Source organism: Neltuma alba, unplaced genomic scaffold (genome assembly GCF_004799145.2).
Source record: "Neltuma alba isolate B1F8T4 unplaced genomic scaffold, ASM479914v2 tig00012192_pilon, whole genome shotgun sequence".
NCBI lineage: Eukaryota > Viridiplantae > Streptophyta > Magnoliopsida > Fabales > Fabaceae > Neltuma > Neltuma alba.
The window spans coordinates 688,794-714,991 of NW_021636732.1; the positions used below are offsets into that span (position 1 = coordinate 688,794).

Below are 26,198 nucleotides of genomic sequence, written 5' to 3' on the forward strand. Positions count from 1 at the left end.
CGAGGCGGTATTGAAATTCGTACAATACATCCACTATCAATTAAGCTTTTAACAATTGGAGCTGCCAAACAGTTTCACTCATTTAATTCACTTTGTTTAAATAGATTGACAAAGGTGCTTCCCACTATGAAATTGATTCGTTTATTTTGTTAACCAATTTCAGCTTTCATTACCTCTCTTTAACAAGTTATACGTAGTCAGCAAAAATCATTCTGCATAATGTATGTCCAAAACCCAATGAAGCGAAATCAGATTATCGAATTAATGATAATAGGAGATCCAAGACTAGTAAAAGTCCATGCACTTAAGAAATTCTGCATCAGATGATCATCACCAACACAAACAACAGCATTTTGAATTAAAATATCACCTCCCCCAAGAAGAAAGAAAATAAAGGGAAGAAAAATATCATCAGCTTTACTTATCCAAAGCGAAAGAGTGTTCCAAGTTGTCCGAAAATTTTTATGAATCCATGAAAACGAGAAGTAGGTGATCGCAACAATGAGCATCTAGAAGTCGACTTGAGGGAAGGTGTCAAAAAGAAGCTGAACTTGTTCTGCGAAGTTGGCGCTTACCCTCAGCTGGTGGAACGTACGGCAACACTCTCTCCATTTCCTGCATGGAAGATTCAGTAAGAAAATAGTCACCATCACTCTAGATGAATCATCTTTTATGCCGCTATCTAACAAATTATTCCTGCTCTCTGATCTTTTGCTTCAACAATGTAACTGTTCAGCAAATACCAGAAAAAGGAAGATGACCATGAACCTGATATCTGATTCTTGGTTAGAAAAAGTTGTTATTATGCTTATTAGTTGGTAAACCTGTTAAGTCCCATGCTTGCAGATTTGTTCATACTTACTTCATTCTCCCGTAGACAGGAGTTGAAGCTAATCCCTAAGCCTTTTGCATATCTAAATATAGTCTTGGAAAGTATACTATTATAAGTTGTGTATCCTCATCTATTACTTTATCAACTCAACTGTGTGGTTGTATCTTTATTGTGCATAAGCTAATATTCCAGAATTTTGGCATCTAATAGCGCAAGACCTTGAACTCTCACCATTTCTATACATAACTTGCTTAATCCAGGATATAACATAGCACAGCAAATATCCTTGAACAAGCAATGGCCAAACCAAGTCCTAGTTTTCAACAACTATTCCACCCGTTCCTTGCCTTACCAAGATGGCAGGAAAGAGATCTGACCAACGAATATTAGTATATGCCCAAAGAAAGAAAGAATAGAATACGAAACAAGAAAAAGTAAAATGAATACTATCAAGGTTTTGAAACTCACATACTGTCTTCTAAGCCTTTCATTCTCCTCTTCTAAACTTGAAATTTTAATCTCCAGCTCCTGCGTGTAAGCCTGTCCATTCACATAGATCCAGTTAAGTATTCAACTTATAAAACATATAAACCTCAAAGAACTAACACCATACAAAAATATATATAACCTGCTTTCTTGCTCGTGACCGAGCTGCAGATTCCCTATTTTTGATCATCCTCTTTTTCCTTCTCTCGATGGTTTTCTCAACCACATCACCATCAGAGGCCTCCCTCTTCCTTCCGGGACTGTGTGTGTCTGATAACTTACGCATCAAAGACGATGGTGAGATTGCTGCCACCATATTTTCAGAGTAGGATGAATCCAAAACTGGGTTCGCTACTGCTGGCAAATGCTGTTGTTGAACTCCATGGCCAGTCATTAAACCTGCCATCACATCATGGTGATTTTGATTTTGATGAAGCGAAGAGAGCTGGTATTGAATCCAATGAGCTTGTTGCGAAATATTGTTTTCAGGAGCAACATTTGAATCAAAAATCACTCCTGCCTTCACAAGAAAATCCTCGAGAGTCATCTCGCCTAGTGTTGGCTGTCTTTCCTGAGATTTCCCCTCTTGGTTATTGCTCTTCTTGTGTTGTATATCTCTCCAGACTTCATCAACAGTTTTATTTCTAACGTCCCCAGATATTGTCATGCTGTTTTGTCGATTCAGAGACGACCCAGAAGTTAGTTGACCGGTAGTTTCTGCAGTTCCCACACTCCTGAGCAGTTCTTCAAGGTTCATGCCTCCTAGTTGCTTCCCTAAACTTCCAAGCTGGTTCTGGACTTCATCAAGAGTCAGATTGTATAGGGAGGATCCTTGGTAAGCCAAAGATTGTGTTTTTGGCTCTTGGGTTGCTTCCCCTTGAGATCCCATCATCTGAGACACACCACCGCCCTACAACCCTATAACATATCTTTCGTTTGAGAAATAGGTGCTATTACACAGAGAACTGAAAGCCCACCTTACAGTTTCTAGACAGAGACTAAGCAAATAACTTGGTGATGAACCTGAAACCAAAACGAAAAACCAGAATATGTCGTCTAATCAATCCAAATGCAACCAGATTCCGTTGGTTTTAATGCTTCACCAATAAAAAAGAATGCTATACAGGGTGGAATGGGGGAAAAAATAGACCCCAGAAGAAAAAGATAACCCAGATCAGATTGGAAATTGAATATGGTCAGTGAAGAAAAGTGTTGCAGACTTCATTCAAAAAAAGAAAAGTATTGCAGAGCAGAAGATCCATAAAGTCAGAAACCAACCACGGATGGCTGAGATAAAAAAGCCACTTGCTACTTATGCGTGTCTATTATATCACCACCACTTACCCAGAATATCGATTTGCACAGTAGTCAGCACAATTACACAAACAAAACTGTTTCAGAAGACCATTGGTTGCAATGTCAAGAGGGAATAAAGAGTTCATGCTTAAACCAAAACAAAACAAAAAACTGGAAACTACTTCAGTCTCGGCCTTCCACCTACTTTACTGCATTTCAGGGCGCAGTCCAAATCTCAGATAAAGACGAGGCCTTTTCATTTCCCTTCAGGAGTGGGGACACGAAACCCCCCAGGCGAGAAAGAAATATATTAAATAAATGAGCAACCTACATTCCCTCTCTTTCCTATCGCTTATTTTTTTTTGCAAATTTTCTTTTGCCATAATTTATTTTGTGGTGATTATACGCACAGTGTTTGAGTATGCAAGTCTTGATAAATGGTGTTTAGAGATGAGCTTCAACTAACCATTGACGCGTAGGGCTTTTTTTTTTCCTCCTCCAAAAAATGAAAATAGTTATACTTGAAAGATAAAGACTAATTTTAGTTTGATCCAAACACATACAACATCTCGGTTGGAGTAAGAGGCAAGTATAAGGGTTAACATGAGTTGGTTTATGAATCAGCATAATAACCAGATAATTCATGAGTCTTACCAAAAATAGAGAAAAAAAACTAAGCATTCAACTTATTTGTCATTTTCAAGTCGAAATTCCTAGTTTGAAGACTAAGAACACAGAGGAACAAAGATGCAATACGCATTTAATGACATACGAAAATTTGAGTTAGAAAATCTTTAAGTATCGTATGCCTAGAGACAGCAAAAAGATGAACCAGACATAGAAGCGAAATCTCTCAACTGGTTTTACAATGAACACCTGAATGTTTGGAACTCTTATATATGTCAGTAAAGCACTTGCATTAAAAGAGGAAGAAGAAGATCATCCGGGCAAACCAATCCACCAGAGTAGGCTTCATCATAAATCACGAAGCAAGTGAGCGTTGAGAGAGTTTATAGCTTAGCTTAGATGACTATGAGCTGATGAAATCACTGACCAATTTGGAAACTTCCAACTGTATAATCTGATCTGAGAAATGGGAATGAACAGACAAAGTCATAGAATGGCACATGTAATGCATGCATAAGAATACGCGTGGGCATCCCACCGAGGAGGACACCCACGTGCATGTGTTCTTTCATCAATCTACAAGAGATAAACATCCTCTTAACATTCTCGATCACTCAATCTCTTTCTGTTCCTCTGAGAAACCAAGTGTCAGGAGCTTCATGCTTATGCTATCTTTTTAAATGTGTTCCACAAACGAAAAGTCCCATTTTTTAACACCCTCATGGTACTTTCATAGCCGTTGCTCATCAGATAAGTTACCCATTTTAAATGATAGTTTATTCCATCGTTTTCTTTTATTGGCTCTCCGTCTGATCCATTGCCTTTATAAAAAGGTTGCTTTTTCGAGGGAGTTGGAGGCCACTCCGCTGTCAGATGATGTGGAAGACGAGGAGCATAAGCGGCTGGTGACAGGTACGAGGATTCGCATTCTAAAATTCTAATGAAACCTTCTTCCACAAAACCTAGTTGCAGAACAGCGCACATGTTGACGCACATTTATGCCGTAATCCTAAATATAAGGTGTATATGAGTATTTTGATTTGGTCCGCCTTATTTTCTTTCTTCTCATACTAATTTTTTTTCACAGTGAAATATTTTATCTTTGTTCATTAATATAAATTTAAAAAAGTGTCACAAATTCTTTATATATAATTGCAAGCAACTAATTTGTTTATTTTTTATTTAGGGAGTTTAGAGGGGAAGCACTTGATTATACCAATTCATTCATTACGCAGGTCCACGTTGCTATCATTATATGTCCAAAATTTCTTTGTTGGCTATTAATGATTATTCCCCTCACTGATCATTGTGAGTGGATCCCGTGTTGATTCTGATATATCAGCTATATTGATGGCTAGTTATGAATGGGGTAATTTATTAATTTTTTTTAATATTTTATTACCCGTAGTCCTAATTATAAGATGTTATTTATAGTACTGGAGGTAATATATTGATATTAATGCGCAGCAATTGTTAAACGTGAATTTAGAAAGCAGGAGCTAAAGAGTTTCTTTTGACTGTCTTTTTTTTTTGGGCCAAACTTTTAACTGTCAAATGGAACAGTGATTTTTTTAAATAAAGCAGATAGTAACGTGACTAGAAAGATTGAAAAAAAAAAAAAAAGCGTAACTAGGAAGAATATTTATGGGGTCCTTTTCCCCTTTTTTATGGGGTCTACTTCACCTCTTTTTAAATTTAATGTTTAATATTTTCTTATCTCATGAACTTTTAACCTGAAGAAAGTACCGGCCAAAAGGGGAGGAAAAAAAAAACAATTAAAGACAAGCTATTATGATAATCTCCCGAGATGGAAGAATGGGGTCTCGGTTCTTTCAGATACTTTTAAGAGATCGTACGGGTACGATTTCATTCTAATAGGCCAATTAAGTTATCCGAAATCAGAATATTAATTAAGTATCATATTTTTGTTAACAAAATAAAATGTTTTGTAGAAAAGATTGACCGTTCTGGCGATGCTCTTCCCCCCCCCCCCGGGGGTCCGTTGTTCTTATGGGACCCGGGATTTGATGATTTCCGATGTTAACGTCTTGAATTATTAACCCGGCAGACTGGTAATTATATACTATTGCTTATGGTCTCCCTGTGAATGACGCCTTTTTAAAGCGTGGATGCGTGATTATCCCTTTTTTTTTCTTCTTTCTCCTTTTCGGAAAGGCATTAATATAAAATATTAAAATATAATAAAATATAAAGGTCACTGTCAAAATCCCATAAAAGCAAATAGTTATCGGCTTATGCCTTATTGTTCAATTATTATCCTTTATTTTTCAAAAGGAAAATCAGTCTCGTTGGTTTGGTGAAACACAAACAGAGATTAGTCCCTCCTCATGACAGACAAGACTCATGAACTCGCGTTTGGAAAAATGTATACGTAAATGAGTTATTATCCGGTCGAGAAAATAAAACAATCATTAAGCAAACCAATGCTATAATGGTAACATAATAATTTTAATAAAGGAATGATGCTACGAAATCAACCAATCCGAACTCCTGCTATTTGATTTCTCGCGTGACGGGTCCATTCTTTTATAACAAAAAAAAATTTGGAATAAAATTTTTGTTTTATATACATTAAATTTTCAACAAAATTAATCGCGTTTTAGGTTAAAATAATTTAGGATAAAATAATTAAAACATGTAAAATTATATGTAAAAAAAATCAAGTGTTATTACGCGGCATTACATTGCCTTGAGGACTGAAATTGAGACTTGCTATTAGTTTTATATATAAGACCTATTTTATATGTTTATCAGTTTTTCTTAAATCAACTTTATTGACATTTTCTTAACAATAATCAAGTAGGAGAAAGAGAGGGAATTAAGAAAGATAATTAGAGTGTTTAAAAAAATATCATATTAACTAATTTAATTAACATCTCTAATATACTCAAATAATTAGATCTTTTATTAAAGACTTCAGGAGTAGTGTACAGGGAGAATTGCAGAGAGTTCTGAAATAAATAAAAAATTACTAAAATTTTTTAATAACAACCTAAGCAGTTTGTAATAATAAATTTCAGAATAGAAAATAACAACATCTGAAATTCTTTTTGCAATTGTTTTTCTTTCTTAGTACTTCACTGTAATTCTCCTAATATATATTAGTTCCAATTGAGCCATGTTTTTGAGGTCACAAGAGAATATGATGATTGAATCAATATTCCACATCAGACTGGGCAAAGATCGGTCATTGCCATTTAGTATCTCCTGTTCTGATGATTGGGCTCTTATCAAGTGGACCAGATTATTGGGCCTCTTATCAAATGGGGACGGAAGTGGATGTTGGACCATGGTCACAGGGGACTGCCTCAAAGCCCAAGAGTTAGCAAAACTTGGTCCATGGACTAGATTCCATTTCCCGGAAATTGGGCTCATGATGCTAACTTTGTATTACCCCTCATCCGTGCAGTAAGAACTACACTCTCGCACCTAAAAAAAAAGGGGGTTCGGTTCCCTGTTACAGTACTTGGGGAGGCATTTTAGAATGGGGTGCCTGGGTTAACGTCAGAAAGTATAATATAGGTTCGTTCTGTCCAATATTGGTATCATCTAAAAAGAACATGAACCCCTGCGTAAAATTTGGATATAAAAAAAAATTATATTTCTATTTTATAAAATAAATTTTTTTACATATTTATTTCATACAATGCAAAACTGTTTGTTTTGAACTAATTTAAATAGATTAGCGTGACGCTCTTTCAAGTGGAAAACGTACATATGTCGAGAGGATGTGCTAAAACCATATACTTTTTTTTTTTTTTCAAAGTTCACATCTTGCATATATTAAAATAATATTGAGAAATTAAATTTTATTGGTATTCTTTACAGTTTTTTTTTTCAAAATTAACATATTAGTGTGCATAGCTTCTCTTTGAATGTTTTTGAAAATTCTTACATCTTTATACATGAATACATGATATGTTATTCTGTTACATTTTTTCACTATCAGATTATTTTAAAAAATTGTTCTAATAATATATATATGGATATATAATAATAAATTAATTATTCTAAATAGAAAATCTGGCGGGACAGGCTCCCTTGACTGTTCCTGCGACTGTCGTTCTAGTCCGCTGGAGATCAGCGGCAAATGGTTTAAATTCAGAATCGTGAAGTTCCCGGGGGGGGGGGTCATTTTCAGATTTTGTAACCTGATGCAATATTTCACAATGGACCCAATCCGACAGCCGTGTACTTAAAAGAATACAAGTCGCATTTTTCTTCTGACCTTCTTTATCAATTGGTCGTCTGATTGACGTCAGAATCAGCAGGGGCCAATATAGTGTCGACATGTTTCGTTGTGCCTCTCAATTACTGGAACCCTCGACGAATCTTATCTATATCAGGAAAGTTCTTCTGTTCGATAATATAGGAGAGAGTTCTGATATCATCTGCAGAAGAAGAAGAAGAAGAAAAATCAGAAAATGTTGTGGAAGGCGTCATTTGCGGCATTGATATGGCTACTGGCTGCATCTGCTGCTGATGCATATAGCAGAGATGATTTCCCACCTGACTTCCTCTTCGGCGGAGCAACCTCAGCTTTTCAGGTTCTTCTTCTCTGGTCTTCTTGTTCATCATAAGAACCTAATTCTTCGTTTTATCTGTATACGTCTATCCGTCTCTTTTAAATTTTCATTCAATTCTGATATCCTCAAAGGTTGAAGGTGCAGAAGAGGAAGATGGAAGGACCCCCAGCATATTCGATACCTACGCCCGCACTGCATGTACCTTCTCCTCCACCGTATTCACAAACTTCCAAATTCTTTCACTCCATCACATTATGATTTTCAATGGACTTAATCATTGTTCTACTTAACAAACTTATCATGCGATTCTATCGCATTTACCTGAGCAAAGAGGGTTCTCTCATGTAAATCACTGAATATTCCATCAGTTTCTGCTTATTCATTGACAGTTGATGTAATAAGACGATAATGCGTTAGTCTGCTATCATTTGGTTTGATTTGAAGTTTGAAATTTGTTATTGACTGCTCTTATCGATTAAATTTTCAGTTGGCATGTCTGGAGGCTATGGAAACAAATCATGCGATCAATATCACAAATATAAGGTCCGTCCGTAAAATTTAAAGAGGCATTTTGTTCATGGAAAATCACACGCATGATAACTAGAGAAAAACAAGACCCTGTGATGACTATGACTACTAAGCGTGTTATTTATTGATTAACAATTACTTTCAAACTCACGCACATCTCATTTCCTTCCTCTTACATGTATTAAGAAACCTATGCATCCTGCATTACTATTTGTGTGGCTTACTAGATGTAAACATTGATTTATTGCAGGAAGATGTGGAACTGATGGCGAAAATGGGATTAAATGCATACAGATTTTCCATATCGTGGTCAAGACTTATTCCAGGTTACCATCGTCCAAGCCAATATTACTTTACATCCCTACTACTCTTGATGTTCTATGCTTAACCGTACGCCTTGTTCTTGTATATTTTCAGGTGGAAAAGGACCAGTCAATCCCAAGGGGCTGGAATATTACAACAACCTTATCGATGAACTCATCAGCCATGGTGATTGATTGTTAAAACCACATATTAAGCACCTAAGACAAGTTGGATATATGCTAATATTACCCGCTTTTTCATCATTATGCAGATATCCAGCCGCATGTTACATTACATCATAGTGACCTGCCGCAAGCACTTGAGGATGAGTATGGAGGATGGCTCAATCGTAGAGTAGTGTATGTCATCCTGTGTAACCTTCCCAGCTAGAAAGTTGTAAAATATTTATTTGTTTACGGTGATTAACATGTATGTGTATTATATATACAGGAGAGACTTCAAAGCGTATGCAGATGTGTGCTTCAGAGAGTTTGGAGACAGAGTTAAATACTGGACCACGATGAATGAGCCAAATATATTTGTGATTGGGGGCTACGATGGTGGAATCCTACCTCCTCAAAGATGTTCTCCGTCCCCTGTAAATAATTGCTCCAAGGGAAATTCTTCCACTGAGCCGTACATTGCAGCTCATAATATTTTGTTATCACATGCGGCAGCTGCTTCATTGTATAGGAAAAAGTATCAGGTATTCTTACATGATGCTTCCTTCACTCTTTCAATCTGGAGAATAAATGGCACTTGCTAGATTGCCCTATAGTGATTTGAATTATCGACTTAAATGCAGGAGAAGCAGCATGGGTTTATTGGGATCAATATCCTTACTTTTGGTCTTTTGCCTCTAACAAATACTACTGAAGATTTAGATGCCACTGAAAGGGCAAAGGACTTGCTAATGGGTTGGTAAGCATCAATATGCCAAGTGAATTCTTTCTGATATGTTTAATTACTGTGATCATGTTATAGCATCTATGAGTTATGATGTTGCAGGATTTTGAATCCCATAATGTTTGGAGACTACCCTGACACAATGAAAACGAATGTGGGCACCAGGCTTCCTTCCTTCACCAAAACTGAATTGGATCTAGTGAAGGGTTCAATTGACTTCCTTGGAATAAATTATTACTACACATCTTATATTAAGAACAGCCCTCCAGGCCACCAAGTGGAGGGCAGTAGCACTTTCACAGATGCTGCTGTGGAAATAGTAGGTATGTTATGAACTGATAATGATTTCTTTCCTCTTATATCACCTTTATCAGATGGCATATCTTCCTCGTTTCTCTATAATATCAGACCAGCATTGCCTATAGATATTGTAGACCTAGCAACTCTGCTTCTGACGCCTATAGTGGGTGCAGACTGCAGCGTCTCATCTCAATTCTGACTTCGAGAAATTGTAAGGAAAAAAAGGTTGAATACTTATTAATAACAGTTTGAGCTTTTGGCACAATGATGAGTAGGATCTTGATCTTGACGAATACATAGGCTATGGTGGCAAATGATGATATAGCTTGTTGATCAATGAAGTATTAAATCAGTTTGGAACTCAGAAAATTGCTTAACGAATGCAAAATGCTACAGTTGTGTCTGAGGTAAGAGTTATGACAAACTTCATTCCTCCGTTCATGGTTTCAGGTGGTATGTTTAATGCTACAACGCCTAGGGATTTGCAAAAGGTAGTGGACTTATTGGAGCAATCTTACGGCAACCTTCCCCTTTACATCCATGAAAATGGTACGTCTTTGTCTATCTTTGTCTTTGTCTCTGACTCTCTCAACAAAACCAACGTCTTAATATAACTTTGCAGGTCAAGTAACACCACGGAACTCGTCATTGGATGATCGGCCAAGGGTGAAGTACTTACATGGCCACATTAAGGCTGTGCTTGATGGTTTGAGGTATCATGTCTTCGTTTTGACCTATTCCATTGTCTTCTTCTCTTCTTAACATCAAAAGCTGGTCATTTTTTCACAAATGCTGATAAAATTTCTTTTTCCTGTTCTTTTCGTGATAATTTACGTGCTCAAAGGAATGGATCGAACGTGAAAGGTTATTTTGTATGGTCTTTGTTGGATGTGTACGAGTTGCTGGGTGGATATAAAATCAGTTTTGGACTATATTATGTCGATCTGAATGATCAGAATTTGAGAAGGCAACCAAAACTCTCTGCTCGATGGTTCTCAAATTTTCTGCATAGAAGGACTATTGATCCAGAGCTTCCCATAGAACTCGAGAAGAATGCATCGATGCCGTCTCTGCATGATGTCATTTAAAGGCAATTTGCTTGTGTGCCCCTATCCTCCCCCCCGCAGGCCGGGTAGAATAATTTTCATTCGTTTGTAAGAATGAAGTTTCACAATGTACGAAGGGCTCAACTGACTTCTGGGCATGAAAACAAATGCTTCGAAATTATTCCTTAAGATAAATTCTTTTAATATGTGAAATTAATAGAAATAGTTTGGAAAAAAATGATAAGTATAAAAAACAAAATAGGTTGAGATTTAACATTTATGAATAAACTCAACTCCCCAACTAATTTTTATATTAGGGGTAGAAACTAGTATTTAAGTGTTTTCAAAGAAACTAAAAATACTAGACATATTTTTATTTTATTTGAAGATATCACAATGAAACGTTAGGTTTTTGCTTTGAACGGATGAGGACAAGTTATTAGTATCCTCTAATAATAAATTTGAATCATTAAAATCTGAGTGACGCAAATAAAACCTATATCTATGAATTGGATCATGAACCGTTGGCCAAAAAACAAAGGATCATGAACCGATACAATAAGTACTGATAATGGGAAGAAAAGAATTAAAAACAAATTTCCTTTTCCTTGCACAGGCAAGTGCACATGTATTACATTGCATGAGAGCGTATACCAAATCCCATTACTTTCTTGATCCGGCATTGTGCCTACGTCACAAAATTCAACATATGACAAACCATTGAAATAGTTAATGTTAGACTGTTACACGTTGACAATTAAAATTTCTTAATGATAAAGAACAATATTGCTATAATTTTAAATTTTCAGAACAAAATTGCTTCAAAAAAAGCTTCGGGTATCCAATACTTTTGATTAAAAATTTCGAGGCAAATTTGTATCTTAACCCTTTAGAAAAGTATATATACTTTTGGCTTTCACTGTGTAATCCCGCTTAAAATCTGACTAACCATTCATACTCTTTGAGTTTTGGTAATTGACCATAAAGTAAAGTATCTTGTGCTCAAGATCTGATCATATCAGCTCGCCTTATGTCACAGAATTAAAAATGTCCTCCGGAGGAGTCGGTAGCATCACAACAAAGTAGTGCCCATTATTCATTACACTATTCCAGCAATAAATAGATTAAGTCCAACAAATTAATTAAATGTCAGGTAAGGATTTAAATATTGCAAATACTTGAGATGCTGCACTGTCCGCTCCTCCCTATGGATTGCACATTAGCATTATATCTTGGTTTCTGTCATTCCCTAGTGGCTATAAATTCCGTGATCCATTAATGAACACATGAAGAAAAAGACTTAGGTTGATATTTGGAGAAGTTAAAAACAACACAGAGAGAAGCAGAAGAAGAAGAGGATGTTGTTGTTAAAGGTGTTAATTGCAGCACTGCCATTGATAGTGCAGGCTGCTTCTGGTGACACATTTATCAGAGATGATTTCCCTCCTGACTTTCTCTTCGGTGCAGCAACCTCTGCTTATCAGGTTCTCTCAACAAGTCATCTTCTTGATGTTTCTCTAGTACACTAGACTTCTTTATTGTCACTGTCACCCACTATGAATACTTCAAATCTAAACTAAATCATTGGACAAGTTGTACATCACATCTGATTGCCATAGTTCAGATTTATTTGTGTGATTGTGGTCTGTGTCTTTCTTTAATGGGAATTTGGATAACTTGAAAGGTTGAAGGTGCAGCTGATGAAGATGGGAGAACGCCAAGCATATTTGATACCTTTGCTCACAATGGTACTCTCAGTAATTCAGTTTCCTCTACCTAAGAGGGCTCTGATATACTGATGTATATTTCAAGATTTGTATATGTTGATATATTTATTGACAATAAATTTATTGACAACTACTTGATATGGGTCACTTTTGCTAATTTATGACTATTGATTTCCCATCTGATTGAGATTTCAGGCAACATGACCAACGAACTCGCAGACAGAGCATGCGACCAATACCACAAATACAAGGTTCGTCGATATACGAGGCTTATTCAATGTCAAGCATGTATTCCTGATGTTTCACAAGCCAACGGCCAAGGACTAATTATAATTAGTAACAATGACCTAGAAACACCATTTGAATTGCAGAAACTGTGAAATATGTCAGGAAATTATGAGCAGTTTGCATTTTGCTGGTTATGTGCAATGATGATTCGGTTTGTTACAGGAAGATGTGGAAATAATGGCCAAAATGGGGTTAGACGCCTACAGATTTTCCATATCGTGGTCAAGACTCATTCCAAGTTACAATCTTCCACCAAACTGTTTAACTTACATATGTGAGTATTTAGTTTCTTGTTCTGAGTCTGACCGTCTTGTTCTCTTGCATATTTTTCTCAGACGGAAGAGGACCAGTCAATCCCAAGGGACTGGAGTATTACAACAACCTCATCAATGATCTCATAAGATATGGTGATTCTCGATAAATCACGATTCTCAATGAATCTCCGGCTTCATTCCACAGTACTGCATTGGGTATATAAAGTCCAAAACTCAACTCATACATTCTAATACTTAATCTTCAACACCATATTGCAGGTATTCAGCCACATGTTACATTACATCACAGTGACCTACCACAAGTTCTCGAGGATGAATATGGAGGATGGGTTAGTCGAAGAGTGGTGTATGGCATCTTGTGCTCTCTCCTAGCTGGCATCTTGAACAAAATGGGTTCACATACTTTATAGATATGAAAGCATGTGCTTGTATTATATGGTATATTGCAGGGAAGACTTTAAAGAATTTGCAGATGTGTGCTTCAGAGAGTTTGGAGATAGAGTTAAATATTGGACCACTCTGAACGAAGCTAATGTGTTTGTGATTGGAGGCTACGACTGGGGATTGCTACCACCTCAAAGATGTTCTTCTTCCCCTGTAACCAAGTGCTCTAAGGGCAATTCCTCATCTGAGCCATACCTGGCTGCTCATAACTTATTGTTAGCACATGCATCTGCTGTTACCTTGTACAGGACAAAGTACCAGGTATCATCAATGCATATAATAAAATCTATTTGAAGTCACACTTTATAAGCTATAACCAGTAAGATTGATTTCAGACTCCGTGCAATACACGTGCCTAATGTCTAGCTCTTATATATAATATTGGCCTCACAAACTTTCTTGCGTATGTTTGGTGATATGAAGGACATTTTGAATGTTAACTAATGCAGGAGAAGCAGGGTGGACATGTTGGAATCAATATCTTTGCTTTCGATTTTATCCCTCTAACAAACACTTCAGAAGATTTAAGCGCCTCTGAAAGGGCAAACAAGTTGATTCTCGGTTGGTAAGTAGAAATTTGGCTAACAATTTCTCTCTATAATTTGTCCATTGTGATTTATGTTGCGCCGCCAACGCTGCTGTAATGTTGCAGGTTTCTGAATCCCATAGTGTTTGGAGATTATCCTGACGAAATGAGAAAGAACATAGGCTCCAGACTTCCTTCATTCACAAAAACTGAGTCAGATCTAGTTAAGGGCTCCATTGACTTCATAGGATTAAATTTTTACTATTCATTATACGCCCAAGACTATCCCAGGAGCTTTCAGGGGGAAGACAGAGGCGTTATGCAAGATATGGAATTCAAATATATTGGTATGTTGTATTATAAACCATTTCTGTGTGTTTGTGTCACTAAAATATGACTATATAAACGACTGATACGAGTGCTTAATGATGCATTACCTGGCTGTGGCAGATATTGTGGATGATCCATCCGTCATTGAGGTAAAAGTTAAAACAAGAAGCTAATACTTTTGTTTTAAGGATGGAGCTTCAGTCTATTGATTGACCATTAATATTTGTGATGTCCGGATATAGATTCCAATTACCCCTTCGGCATTGATAAGAGTGCTTGATTTGTTGAAGAATACTTATGGGAATCTCCCAGTTTACATCCACGAAAATGGTTTGCTTTTATGTCTTCTCTCAACAAGATTGGGTTTGAACTTGCCACGAAACAAGATTTGGTTCCTGCATTATAAAGTCCTTTGGATTTTGCAGGTCAACAAACTGCGAGAAGTTGCTCGCCAGAATCCTCAATAAATGACTGGTCAAGAGTGAAGTACTTCCAAGCATACATTGGACAAGTTCTTTGTTCGTTGAGGTAACAAACAGTTCTCCAATTTGGTTACTTCCAATCAACTTATCTCTGTTCCGTAATGATGCTTAACAAATCTTTCTCTTGTTTATGCTTTGGATTATTGAAAGGAATGGATCAAACGTGAGAGGCTATTTTGCATGGTCGTTATTGGATATGTTTGAGTTACTTACTGGGTACGAAACCAGTTATGGTCTATATTATATAGATGTGAATGATCCCAATTTGACAAGGCGACCTAAGCTCTCCGCTCAATGGTACTCCAACTTTCTGCACGGAACTGTGAAATGCGACAGCATGGATCAGAAGCTCACTGTGCAACTTGAGACGAATGCGACTATGGAATCTCTTGCTGCATAATGCCCTACTACTTGAAAGTGATATGCAAAAATTTCTGTTTGCAAATAAAAGGGAAGTTAGCGATGTGTTGTTGGATCCTGTGCCATAAACTTGTAAATTTAGCCAGTTTGGAATGAGTCAAATCATTTAAAAATTTACATAATTTACTTTAAGAAAAATTAGAGAACACAGCATTTATGTTATAGATACCAATACTAATGATTTATGATAATGATTTCTATCAAAATATTGTTTTGAAGAGAGCTTCAAACAATACAATGTGGATAGTATCCGGCGAAGTGATTAAAAATTTTCATAAAATATCAATATGAATTATGCGTTATCCACATTATTTAGCACAAAAGCATTATAGAAGGGTTATGACCTACTATTAAATTTTATTGTACAAAACAAAAGTATATTGAATTCTCATGCAAATTTATTCACTTCTTGTATAATTATTTCTTAAAGCTTGAAATTCTTTTGGGTAGATAAAGCTTGAAAATTTATTATACTGTTATAAATTTTTAATCACGTACACTTATTTGAGATTAAAAAAAGAAAAAATCGGAAAAAAATCTATTTTTGAAAGTTTAATTGGCTAAAAAGACTTGAATTTGAGTAAATATAACTATAATCCGTGACTACAACATATCATCAGTTATGTACAATAATCATCAATACAGAAGTCATTCGTATACAACGAAAGATATGTTGCACTCACAGACCATATTTATTCATACTCAAATTTAAATCTTTTTAGATAATTAAATTTTCAAATAGGAATTTTTTGTCAATTTTTTCTAAGAAAAATAGGAATCCGGTAATTTTTAATTTTTTTAATTATATGCTCCCCCTATTGGGCCAAAAAGCCCCCAAAGTTTAGGCCATCAAAAAGCCCATAAATATTTTTAAGAAATACGATCGGCGTCAGCCCTGGCAGGTCACGGCGAGTCAGCAACTATGGCTTCTGAGAAAGAAGCTGCTCTTGCAGCGACTCCTTCCGATGCTCCTACAATGTATGGTTTCTATAATTTACTTTTAGAATCCCTTCCGCAATTTGTTTTTGCATTTCTGGTTTTCATTGCTTCATTTATTCGACTGTCTCCTTGTCTGAATTTTTGTTTTCGGATGATCTTCTTATCATCTGGCTGAATCACCGTTTGTACAAAGCCATAAAATGATTGTTCTTTGTGTGGGTAGATTGGGTGCTCAAATGGATTCTATGTTTAAACCCACAATCTTTCTTGACAAAGAATGTTTTATGACATGTTGGAATAAGGCGATGGTGAATGTTTACGGGCGCCTTGTTACTGTTCATGCTATAAGTATAAATGCTTGAAGTAGTCTTTTTTATTTCAAACTATCTTTTGGGTATTGATGGGATTTAATTCATGTACGCTACCCAGTGAGGATGGATATGTTATTTGTACCCTTAAACTATTATTTTCGAAAAATCTGAATGCTTAGCGTTGAAGTTTGATATATTTACTTCTGTATCATGTGATGCGTAGATTTGACAAGATCATCAATAAGGAAATTCCTTCTACTGTAGTCTACGAGGATGATAAGGTACAACCTGACGTTCTATCTTGTCTTCAACTTATCTCACTTGTAGCTTTTCCCCCTTTTTCTTGATTTCTTTTGAGAGGGACTGGGCAGTATTTCAATGTGCTCGGCTCTTTAACCTTATTGTTTCTGTCAGGGAATTTGAGTTATCTGATCATGTTTCAAATGTCGCTTCCTAAAAGAGATGACATAGACACTGGAAAGCATGTGTAACTGACATGAACACAATGACCTTACTTGATATGGCCCTGATCGGACATCTTGGTTTTTGAGGGTTCATGCTTCATAACGGGGAAAATGCTTATATTTACATTGAAAAACACAATTATAGAGAAATGGCCATGTTTTAAAATCCAGTTAAAATGTTTAAGTTTTGAAAAGCTCGTGTTTATTCTTTTTAACATTTTCCTCACTCTTTGGACTGACTGATCATGCCAAGATTTAAATCGCTCAAACAGTCTTTTAGAGTTTGAATGCAATTGTGGGAGATTGTTTCCTCTCTAGTACCGCATTGTATGCACCAGGAGGGTGACACTAAAGGGTGGAAATATGCATTTGTATTGTAGAACTTTATGATCCTATTGTGTTCCTTTTCTATTTTCCAGGTCCTTGCCTTTAGGGATATTAACCCTCAAGCGCCAGTACACGTTCTAATCATTCCAAAAGTGAAAGATGGGTTAACTGGGTTGTCCAAGGTATGCATATCCGCACATGCTTTTCTAGTATATGACGAAATAGGATCTATTAATTAGGAAAGCTTTCTAGGACCATTCTGGAAAATCTTCGCTATTAAGGTTTTGACCTTACCTGTGATCATGCTTTTATGATATGAGTACATGCTTCTAGATCTCCACTAATCTTTGTGGGCATGGGGTGTCAGTGTCAGGTGACAAATGTTGGGGTCGCATTTAGTTTTGCAAAAACCATCACCAACATCAGCATTTTAACTTGGAAACGTTTGTTTTTGGACTTTAATGTTATGGCCTTTTTCTCCAGGCTGAGGAGAGACACTGTGAGATTCTTGGCCGGCTTCTATACACTGCGAAGCTGGTTGCCAAGCAAGAAGGCCTTGATGATGGCTTTAGAATCGTAATAAATGATGGGCCAGAGGGATGTAAGTGTCCTCCATGTCAATATGTTCAAGTTGATCCGTTTTGCTCTCAGCAGACACAACCACGTACACAAGCTTCCTTTTTAATAGCAATTTTCAAATCTGAGTTGAAATTTTATTTTTGGCAGGCCAATCAGTTTACCACATTCATGTGCATCTTCTTGGGGGACGACGGATGGACTGGCCCCCGGGCTAAGACGGGGGAAATGATTCACAGTGAGCCATGTTGCTGACGAGATTCCTTTGGCAGCAATACTCTTGGTCATATGTGCTTTTATGCTATCTGTAAAATAACGGGTTCAAGTAACCAGTAACCACTTAGTTATGACAAGTTACTTGAGGAAACGGGGTTTGATTAAATGACCAGTATTAATACGGTTGTGGTTTTATTCGAACTTGATCAAAAAACTGAAGTGATTCCGTTGTTGATGGCCTTCCCTTATACTTTATTGGGCGCCCAGCAGTGGCAGGTTAGTGTGCGTCTTATGAATGGCGATAGTTCAAGTCTAAGGTGTTGATAACGATGAGTTAACGACGTCAAGGGGGGAAAAAAAAAAGAGAGAGATAAAGATGAGTTACCAATTTTCCAACTACCTTTGGCAGCGTCAGATATGCATTTAAGCAGAAATAATAGAACCAGCAAAAGGCAACAAAATATGGTGCTTGTTTTTTCATCGATTCCTTAACCAACACCCTAGTTTGATAAAGACAGTCACATTAATTAAGAGTGTGTTTGGGAAATAAGAGAATTGATTATAATTTTATCGTGTTTTATGAGTTAAAATTCTTCTCATGCTTTTCGTATAATGCAAACCCAATTTAAACAGCCACTAAATTGACCACCTTGACTCGCACGATGTATGCATTTATCACAACAACGAAACCGGCAACAATATCAACGTGTTGCGACGTTTTCCTAATTGTTCAGCAAAACAATTAATTGTTTACTTGTATAACGAGAAGCTTATGCCATGAGCCAATGACTATTAAAGCGGGACATAAGATCTGTGAGCTTCATGGTATTTGCCATGGCTTCTCTCGTACTTCTTTTGTGGTTATATATGCGCCCAGAAAATGCAATCTGGGATTCCGCTCTTACTTCTGCCCCTCCCATAATCTCTAAAGATGCTTCAACTTGGATCATCAGACGGAGCAGCAATCACAAGAAAGAGATAGAGGAATTGGTAGATATTCCAGAGGAGCCAAGAGTTTGCGTCAATTTGATTTAGCTACCGGGAGTCTCTAGGGTCATAGGTTTTTGTTTCATGAATAATTTTCAGTCAGAACAGTCCTTTTCCTCCCCCCCCCCTTCCTCCGGTAATTTGAATAATTTCCAGTGTTCAATAGACGCCTCTGTTTTGCACTGTCCCTCCCCGTCCCCTGTTTTCATCATAAAATATCTGTCGTTCATATGCATTTCTACATTATTCTGTTCTGCTGGCAACATCTAGATGGCTTATAAGCACTAGCACCAGCAAGCTCCATGCCCGTGCATGAACTTCGTTTAAATTAATTAAAAAAAATGAAGCCCAAAGAAAAAAAAGGATGAAGCAGTTGAGATTTTGAGTCCTACCATCCAAATAAGATTGCTGTATTCAGAAATCGGCAAATTCTTCAAAATAAGATGAAGCATGTAATTCTACCATGAATGATAACATTAGAAAATTACAAGACTGAGAAGGATGAATGGTTCCTGAGTTTTAAGCCTCTCCTTATTTGGTCCTAAGTGGCACTATGCGGCAGCAGAGAGCATAGGTGCACTCTTCTCAAGTTCTGTAGTGATCTTCGGATTCATACTCCTATTATGCAGAAAATCGGAGTACCATTTAGCAGATAGTTTAGGTTGCCTCTTCAAATTTGGATCGTTCAGATCTATGTAATATAGCCCATAACTGGTTTGATATCCCGTTATTATCTCGAGCAAATCCAAAAGGGACCATACAAAATAGCCTCTCACGTTCACTCCGTTCCTTTCAATGTGTCAAGAACAAAGAAAAGGACAGGAAAAACCCATCAATACTCCTGAGATATCACCTTAACTGGAAGTGAAGTTGAGGAGAAGAAAATCATGTTACCTGAGTGAATCAAGCACACTCTTAATGTATTCATGCATGAAGATGACCCTTGACCAGTCATCCAATGAAGAATCCCGTAGTGTTTGTTGACCTGTGAAGTTTATAGACTTAGTCACCACTGTGCCCTACTTGACAATGGAGGACGGTTAATTTTGTTAAGGGAAACATAGACTGAGACGGGGGAAGAAGCAAACCATTTTCATGGATGTAAATGGGAAAATTGCCATAAGAGTTCCTCAATAATTCCAGCAAGTTTTTCAATCCCCAGGGTCTAACTGGAATCTGACCCAAAAAATCAGTGAGTGTTGGAAAACTTAAGCTCCAATATTAAAACAAGAGGAACGAAACCTGATTTCAATGCTTACCTCAACGGCAAATGTAGCATTCCCAAAACCTGTTACAAGCACAAATAAGATTAAGTAGTCGTCTCGATACCTTGCATTTATTTAATTACAATTTAAGACATGGATAGTTAGGATTTGATAAAATTGAAGCTGCGTTGGTAAAGCAGAAAAACAGCTTAGAACAGCGTACATGAATATATGAAGGCCAAATCTGCCAGAATGTCTCTGTCCCCCATTGGTAAGCTGCTGGGGTAGTTTTTCACGTGACATGTGTAGTAAAAATTAATTCCCAGGAAGTCAATTGAACCCTTCACCATATTTGATTCAGCTTTAGTGAAGGAAGGAAGCTTCCAGCCTGCACTTCTTTTAAGTGTCTCGGGATACTCACCAAACATTATGGGATTCAAAAACCTGCAGCATCACAACCGCATCGATACCATTAACAGACTTAACACATTTACTATAGACATATTGAAGAGCAATCATGAATTACTACTTACCAACCCAGATTGAAATCTTGAGCCCTTTGAGTGGCGCTTAAATCTTCAGTAGTATTTGTTAGAGGAGAAAAATCCATAGTAAAGATATTAATCCCTATAAATCCACGTTGTAGCTCCTGCATTTCATATAAAACGATTAGTACTAGGATGGCGGTCTAATTAAACATTTGTCACTCACTCTTGCAATTTCAAGAGGATACCTGATACTTTCTCCTATACAATGCAGTAGCTGATGCATGTGCTAGCAACATATTATGGGCTGCCAGATATGGCTCAGTTGAAGAATTGCCCTTGGAGCAGTTAGCTATGCCTATAATGGAAGATGAACATCGCTGAGGCGGCAGCATTCCCAAATCATAACCACAGAGCACAAATATATTTGCCTCATTCATCGTGGTCCAATGCTTAACTCTATCACCAAATTCATTGAAGCACACATTCGCATATGCTTCAAAGTCTTTCCTGCAAAACAGCATGCATATAATATATATGTTTCTCACAACTGAAAGTGATTCGTTTTGTATAACTAGCAAGGCAGGCAGCGTAAGTTGTCTTACACTACTCTACGACTAACCCATCCTCCGTACTCATCTTCCAGTGCTTGTGGCAGGTCACTATGATGCAACGTAACATGTGGCTGGATATCTACAATATGATGAAAAAAACTAATACCACAAATGCAGTTGAAAACTTTCTCTTAATCTTAAAGAAGTTCGAAACTAGCTTGAAACGTGTATACGGAAGAGCTTGTGCTAGGGGTTGAAAATATAGTGTTTACAAGTAATCACCATGGCTTATGAGCTCATTGATAAGGTTGTTGTAATATTCTAGTCCCTTGGGATTGACTGCTCCTTTTCCATCTGCGAAATTCATGGGACAAGATGAATCAGATTATTCAAAACAAGAAGCAGTATTATGAGTTAACAGATTAATGAGGCCGTAACTTGGAATAAGTCTTGACCACGATATGGAAAATCTGTATGCATTTAAGCCCATGTTAGCCATGAGTCTCACGTCTTCCTGCAACAAGTCAAATCAAGTCAAAGAAGATACGTGCGCGTGTGACTTCAGTGAAGAAAGGAAGAAAGTTTAAGTTTATATAATGCAGTTAATCATATCATAAAACGAATCAGAATTGATCATTCCACAGGTGATTTTTGCATTTGCCACATTTACGAACCTTATAATTGTGATACTGGTCGCATGTTCTATCTCCATATCCCCGGGTCTTGTTCTCTGGAAATTTTATTTAAATGGAGATTCAACAACTTTTTGTTTGCCCGTTGGGGATTACAAGGAAGACTAAATAAATACCAATTACACGGAAAAAAAAGCGTTCTGTGAAACCTCGTCCACAAGATTGTGATAGCACGCATAGTATCAATGGAAGCTCAGTAAATAAACATTAAAACATGAATATATGAAATCCTGTGTATTGTGTAGTGGGGTAAAAGCTAGAGAATAGTAAGTATGATAATTTGTACTACACCGTCGAGGGCTAAGACGTCAAGTATACTGGGCGTTCTCCCATCTTCATCTGCTGCACCTTCAACCTTTCGATGTCATCCGAATTCCATTCAAACTCAGAAAAGCACACACAGCGAATCACAACAGGAGGAAGAAGGAAGATGAAGAACCTGATAAGCAGAGGTTCCTGCGCCGAAGATGAAGTCTGGTGGGAAGTCATCTCTGTCAAGAGTATCACCGGCAGAAGCAGAATTAACCAATGCTAATATAACTGTTGCCAACAACACCTTTATCCACATTCTCCAGCCGCTTCTTCCACAACTTCCGGTCTCTTAAAGATCAAGGATCCCTTTATCCTCCATTCGCTAGAAAGCGCGATAAATTGAGCATCCTAACCTCGAACTCTATGGATTAGTGGTCCCATGTATTGCCCAAATTCACCTATTTCGTGCGTGGTGGGATGGCTGAATAAGGAAAATGGATTATGACCTTTTATATTAGCAGCGGAGTATAAACAAAGTGTTGCCACTTTGTGATTGGGCCACGAGGGACATCGATTAAAAAAACACTACTGACAAATTACAATTGGGTGACAAGGCTATCATTTTCCACGTATTAAACATCATCACCCTATTTATCGTGCTCCATGTCATCTCAATACGTTATTTGGTTATCAGATCGGTCGGTATATATATCCCCTTACATCCCAATAGACTATAGAGCCCACATATGGGGGCAAAACATGGGCCGAATGGGCCACTTTCATTAGCCCACGAGCTTCAACCATCGCCAAAAAACCCAGAAAAGGGAAGACAATTAGCCCACAAGACGGCTGCCGTTCTTATCATCCTTCACCGCTTCTGATTATCAACCCCATCATTCGTCAAGGCATTGAAAAAATTCGAGATTCGTTTCGATCTGTTCTAGCAAGGCGCTGATGGTTGGACTCATGCTCTTCATTCATTCCTGCGTTTGTCTGTTCAGGAAAAAAACGACGTAAAAAAAAATAATTACACCCAATATTCACATACTAGGATTATACACATCTTTCCCTTTTTGTTCCCCTTTTCTTTTTCGAGATATATTACCTGCGTTCACTTTGCAAACGATGAGATCCAAAACTGGGCAATGGACCCATTTGCCATTTCTGGTTTCGGCCGCTCATAAATTTGCAGCCCATTATTGGTTTCGACAACATGTCTGTTACGTGCTCTGGTTTTAAAATCCAGGGGATACGTGCAACCTTCTTCGTAGTATCATGTCTGACCAAGGTCAGAGGAAAACGCCACCGGACCGTGCACCGCCGGACAATCAGAATGATCGGAAAAAGAAGAAAAAGGTCGAAGAAATTCCACAAGCCATTATGGACGACAGAATGGAAGAGAAAGAGGCAGAGGATAGTAATCCGAAGCATGCTGAGAAGGAAGAGGCTGAGAGCTCCATGAACAAGGAAAAACCGTTTCCTTCATACAAAGCTTCATTGATGGGTTTCAATGGAGTGGCTAATGGAGCTTCTCCAATGGAAGATGAGGAACTGTTCCCAGAGGAAAATGATCTAATGTGGAAGATGCCTGAGGAATCAGAGGAAATACGGAAACTAATGGAAGTATACCCGGTTGTACCCATAACCCAGGAGGAGTTTAACGACTGGTGCAGACCCTGGAATTATGCACTGGTTCTAACAGTGTTGGGAAGACGTTTCGATGTTTATGCATTAAAAGACCATTTTCGGAGATTATGGGGGTTTGCAAGTTTTGAACTGATCGACCTCCCAAACAATTATTTCCTAGTGAGGTTTACTGATCAGGAACAATGGAGGGCGCATTATAGAAAAGTGCTCTATGAGGGACCATGGACGGTGAAGCAACACGCAGTTCTGGTTCAAAGGTGGTCACCGTATTTCAAGGCTCACCAGAACCCATTGCGACGAGTGGCAACATGGGTAAGAATCCCTGATGTGCCGATGCATTGCTATAATAATAAGTTCATGTCAAGACTGGGTGACAGAATAGGTCGTACACTCAAAGTCGATTTAAACACGCTAGCGGATTTCCAGTCCACAACTGCTAAGGTGGAAAGAGGAAAGTTCGTTCGGATTTGTGTGGAACTTGACTTGCAAAAGCGATTAGTACCTCGTGTGATAGCGGCTGGAGAAGTATTCAATGTGGAGTATGAAGGACTTGGGGTGATATGTTTCGCGTGTGGACGTTTTGGGCATAAAAAGGAGGCCTGCCCATGGAAAGCCTGTGCGATGAACGGACAAGAAAACCACCGTGAACAGCTGGTAGTCACAACACCGCCAGAAAAGGCACCGGGGAAAACAGAGGAGAAGCTGGAGCAATTTGGGGAATGGATGGTGTTTAGCAAATCGAGGAAAAATTGAAGCCCAAGGTCGGCGGAGCAGAGAAGTGGTCAGAGAACCACAGACCGAAGGTCAAAGGATGGGAAAGGAGAGCGAAACACAATGTTTAGAACACGCTTTGATGTACTAGAGGAGGTAGAAGAGTCAGAGATGGAGAGACAAATACAGAGATCTAACATAGAGAAGGCCACTGGCCAATCTGACATAAGCGGGAAGGAGCTGGCTATTGTGGAGAATAGGAAGGACCTGGCAACAGTACCCTATCAGACAAGAAACATGAAGGGTGATCGAAGAAGCATAGCCGGGCAGAGGGGAAAAGTGGGATACAAAGTTAAAGGTAAAGAAAATATTAAAATAATTAATGGGCTTAAGGAAAGCCTTGGGCCAGACAGAGATAAAAAAAGCGTGAAAGAGGCGGATGAGAGCATTATGGGCCATACAGATAGCAGAGGAAGACATGGGAAAGGACGCCGAAACCACACAGTGGTAAGTGGAAACAATCTGGAATTGGGTCTAATGGTAATCAAAGCCCAATCAGAGAGGAATGTGGATTCTAAGAAAGACCCCCACAGCGCTGATTCCTTGACACACCCCACCCTGAAGTCGAACTCCCAAGCCCAAAGACTACAAACGTCCCCAATGTGCCTGGATGACCCAAATTCTGAACCACCAGACTCCCCGCTGCTTTTGACTAATGGGACAGATGAAAAGGAGACAGGGTATGAAACGGTTGTGGCCGAAACCCAGTATGAAGTACACAAGGTGGAAGATCCTCGGTAAGTCCCTCTGGACTCCTGGGCTAAATGTAAGTGCAGTGATCATAGCTTCATGGAACTGTAGGGGAGCCGGTAGTCGTGCTTTCCCCATCATTATTAAAGACCTGGTCAAGAAATATCATATTGATATTTTATGTCTAATGGAACCACGGATAAGTGGACAGCGTGCTGACAAAGTAGTTAGAGTTCTGGGTTTTAGTCATTGGTTGAGGGTTGAAGCAAATGGATATGCTGGCGGAATATGGGTTTTGTGGAATGGAAATGACTTCTCGGTGATTTACAGTTACTCAAATGCGCAGATTCTACACTGTCGCATAACTAACAAAAGTTCAGGTGTTTCTTTCTCTCTATCTGCGGTGTATGGAGAAACAACCACCATGGGGAGAGCCGCGTTATGGGACTCTCTTAGAACCTTGGCTAATGCATCTCCAGAGCCGTGGTTGGTTTTGGGCGACTTTAATGCATATCTATCTCCTATGGATAAACAGGGGGGTAGTGGACCAAACGTTCTGTCGATGCAACAATTTGCTGAGTGCATTTCAGATATAGGATTAGTGGTAGCTGATAAACGAGGAGATCGTTTTACTTGGGAGAGAAACAATCTCAAAGAGAGGCTGGACTGGGTTTTTTGCAACTGCCAGTGGCTGAATCTCTTTCCCAATACTCTAGTCA

The 26,198-nt window shown here is 38.1% G+C and overlaps 5 protein-coding genes and 1 long non-coding RNA gene across 7 annotated transcripts; 3 read left to right on the forward strand and 3 right to left on the reverse strand.

Moving 5' to 3' along the window:
• Window positions 1-279: 279 nt before the first annotated feature.
• LOC114724536 (ABSCISIC ACID-INSENSITIVE 5-like protein 2) lies at window positions 280-2,822 on the reverse strand. 2 transcript variants are annotated; one of them, XM_028910895.1, is made up of 5 exons: window positions 2,663-2,822; window positions 2,296-2,341; window positions 1,461-2,210; window positions 1,301-1,372; window positions 280-615 (listed from the first exon to the last, which is right to left on the reverse strand). In XM_028910895.1, exons 3-5 carry the CDS (start codon window positions 2,208-2,210, stop codon window positions 535-537), a joined length of 903 nt encoding a protein of 300 aa, XP_028766728.1. In that variant the 5' UTR covers window positions 2,296-2,341; window positions 2,663-2,822; the 3' UTR covers window positions 280-534. The 2 variants fall into 2 exon arrangements, with proteins under 2 accessions (XP_028766728.1, XP_028766729.1); XM_028910896.1 differs by having other exon boundaries at window positions 2,301-2,341; window positions 2,663-2,708.
• Window positions 2,823-7,565: 4,743 nt separating this feature from the next.
• Window positions 7,566-11,021, forward strand: LOC114724532 (beta-glucosidase 11). The gene is made up of 12 exons (XM_028910890.1): window positions 7,566-7,809; window positions 7,920-7,986; window positions 8,276-8,331; window positions 8,567-8,642; window positions 8,734-8,805; window positions 8,891-8,978; window positions 9,070-9,325; window positions 9,425-9,540; window positions 9,628-9,848; window positions 10,276-10,374; window positions 10,448-10,538; window positions 10,670-11,021. The coding sequence occupies exons 1-12, from the start codon at window positions 7,687-7,689 to the stop codon at window positions 10,911-10,913; spliced, it is 1,509 nt and encodes a 502-aa protein (XP_028766723.1). The 5' UTR covers window positions 7,566-7,686; the 3' UTR covers window positions 10,914-11,021.
• Window positions 10,972-24,420, reverse strand: LOC114724546 (uncharacterized). The gene is made up of 3 exons (XR_003738328.1): window positions 24,408-24,420; window positions 12,423-12,425; window positions 10,972-11,041 (listed from the first exon to the last, which is right to left on the reverse strand). It is a non-coding gene; the product is annotated as an uncharacterized LOC114724546 (long non-coding RNA).
• Window positions 12,186-15,388, forward strand: LOC114724530 (beta-glucosidase 11-like). The gene is made up of 13 exons (XM_028910888.1): window positions 12,186-12,355; window positions 12,556-12,619; window positions 12,794-12,849; window positions 13,049-13,124; window positions 13,222-13,293; window positions 13,420-13,507; window positions 13,611-13,866; window positions 14,055-14,170; window positions 14,258-14,478; window positions 14,582-14,610; window positions 14,704-14,791; window positions 14,887-14,989; window positions 15,094-15,388. Exons 1-13 carry the CDS (start codon window positions 12,230-12,232, stop codon window positions 15,341-15,343), a joined length of 1,545 nt encoding a protein of 514 aa, XP_028766721.1. The 5' UTR covers window positions 12,186-12,229; the 3' UTR covers window positions 15,344-15,388.
• On the forward strand, window positions 16,251-18,446 carry LOC114724542 (adenylylsulfatase HINT1). The gene is made up of 5 exons (XM_028910905.1): window positions 16,251-16,341; window positions 16,837-16,894; window positions 17,497-17,586; window positions 17,888-18,005; window positions 18,131-18,446. Exons 1-5 carry the CDS (start codon window positions 16,286-16,288, stop codon window positions 18,196-18,198), a joined length of 390 nt encoding a protein of 129 aa, XP_028766738.1. The 5' UTR covers window positions 16,251-16,285; the 3' UTR covers window positions 18,199-18,446.
• Window positions 19,557-22,833, reverse strand: LOC114724531 (beta-glucosidase 11). The gene is made up of 13 exons (XM_028910889.1): window positions 22,559-22,833; window positions 22,411-22,474; window positions 22,102-22,157; window positions 21,866-21,941; window positions 21,710-21,781; window positions 21,479-21,566; window positions 21,122-21,383; window positions 20,922-21,037; window positions 20,612-20,832; window positions 20,443-20,471; window positions 20,272-20,359; window positions 20,078-20,168; window positions 19,557-19,972 (listed from the first exon to the last, which is right to left on the reverse strand). The coding sequence occupies exons 1-13, from the start codon at window positions 22,685-22,687 to the stop codon at window positions 19,735-19,737; spliced, it is 1,530 nt and encodes a 509-aa protein (XP_028766722.1). The 5' UTR covers window positions 22,688-22,833; the 3' UTR covers window positions 19,557-19,734.
• Window positions 24,421-26,198: the final 1,778 nt, after the last annotated feature.

Bases quoted from the DNA above. Each gene is read 5' to 3' on its own strand.
- LOC114724536 (XM_028910895.1), bottom strand. From the start codon at position 2,210: ATGATGGGATCTCAAGGGGAAGCAACCCAAGAGCCAAAAACACAATCT. The intron at 1,373-1,460 runs GTTATATATATT...GTGAATGGACAG, and splicing joins GGTCACGAGCAAGAAAGCAG to GCTTACACGCAGGAGCTGGA. The intron at 616-1,300 runs GTGAGTTTCAAA...TCTTCCATGCAG, and splicing joins AAAGGCTTAGAAGACAGTAT to GAAATGGAGAGAGTGTTGCC.
- LOC114724532 (XM_028910890.1), top strand. From the start codon at position 7,687: ATGTTGTGGAAGGCGTCATTTGCGGCATTGATATGGCTACTGGCTGCA. The intron at 7,987-8,275 runs GTACCTTCTCCT...TTAAATTTTCAG, and splicing joins TACCTACGCCCGCACTGCAT to TTGGCATGTCTGGAGGCTAT. The intron at 10,375-10,447 runs GTACGTCTTTGT...ATAACTTTGCAG, and splicing joins CCTTTACATCCATGAAAATG to GTCAAGTAACACCACGGAAC.
- LOC114724530 (XM_028910888.1), top strand. From the start codon at position 12,230: ATGTTGTTGTTAAAGGTGTTAATTGCAGCACTGCCATTGATAGTGCAG. The intron at 13,294-13,419 runs GTGATTCTCGAT...ACCATATTGCAG, and splicing joins CAATGATCTCATAAGATATG to GTATTCAGCCACATGTTACA. The intron at 14,611-14,703 runs GTAAAAGTTAAA...GTCCGGATATAG, and splicing joins ATGATCCATCCGTCATTGAG to ATTCCAATTACCCCTTCGGC.
- LOC114724542 (XM_028910905.1), top strand. From the start codon at position 16,286: ATGGCTTCTGAGAAAGAAGCTGCTCTTGCAGCGACTCCTTCCGATGCT. The intron at 16,342-16,836 runs GTATGGTTTCTA...TGTGATGCGTAG, and splicing joins CCTTCCGATGCTCCTACAAT to ATTTGACAAGATCATCAATA. The intron at 18,006-18,130 runs GTAAGTGTCCTC...TATTTTTGGCAG, and splicing joins AAATGATGGGCCAGAGGGAT to GCCAATCAGTTTACCACATT.
- LOC114724531 (XM_028910889.1), bottom strand. From the start codon at position 22,687: ATGTGGATAAAGGTGTTGTTGGCAACAGTTATATTAGCATTGGTTAAT. The intron at 22,158-22,410 runs GTGTAGTACAAA...TAAAATTTCCAG, and splicing joins TGACGTCTTAGCCCTCGACG to AGAACAAGACCCGGGGATAT. The intron at 21,567-21,709 runs GTGATTACTTGT...ATCATATTGTAG, and splicing joins CAATGAGCTCATAAGCCATG to ATATCCAGCCACATGTTACG.